Source organism: Phaethon lepturus, unplaced genomic scaffold (genome assembly GCF_000687285.1).
Source record: "Phaethon lepturus isolate BGI_N335 unplaced genomic scaffold, ASM68728v1 scaffold37364, whole genome shotgun sequence".
In the NCBI taxonomy this organism is placed as follows: Eukaryota; Metazoa; Chordata; class Aves; order Phaethontiformes; family Phaethontidae; genus Phaethon; species Phaethon lepturus.
The window spans coordinates 1,648-2,081 of record NW_010534682.1 but is presented as its reverse complement, the minus strand read 5'-3'; the positions used below and the strand labels follow the sequence as shown (position 1 = coordinate 2,081).

The 434-nt window shown below is 62.4% G+C and overlaps 1 protein-coding gene across 1 annotated transcript in view; it reads right to left on the bottom strand.

Annotated features, from left to right (window-relative positions):
* Window positions 1–2: 2 nt before the first annotated feature.
* The window catches only part of LOC104619649 (sigma non-opioid intracellular receptor 1), a gene marked incomplete at its 5' end in the record, with an annotated part of 1,563 nt that continues 1,131 nt past the window's right edge, over window positions 3–434 (bottom strand). Inside the window, one exon of the mRNA XM_010285600.1 lies at window positions 3–229. Coding sequence (XP_010283902.1) covers window positions 3–229 — 227 coding nt within the window. The remainder of the gene's footprint in view (window positions 230–434) is intronic.

The following is a 434-nucleotide window of genomic DNA, read 5'->3' as shown; positions in this document are numbered from 1 at the left end:
GCTCAGCAGCCCCAGGTGCTGAAGAAGGCATTGGCTTCCAGGAGCAGGCCCTTGGCGTAGACACGCAGGGTGTAGAAGAGGGTGACGAAGTCCTGAGTGCTGAAGAGGGTGTCAGCCAGGGCGAAGGTGAGCGTGGAGGGGACGAAGCCCCGGCCGTATTCCACCATCCAGGTGCCTGCACTCCACTGCACCGACGTGGCCTCTCCTGCCTGGTGCACGATGGTGTCCCCTGCCAACACACACAACCAGCACAGCTCCCGGGCTGCCCCGCCTCACGCCCAAAGAGGAGGCATGTGGGATCGGGACCTGCAGGGCTGAGCACCCCAACCTCTCTACAGTCTTGCTCACTTTTCTCTTACCGGCACCAGCTGAGATGCTGGGATATGCCTCGGGGCACACAAACTGCCCCACTGTGAGCCCTTGGCTTCTGACAG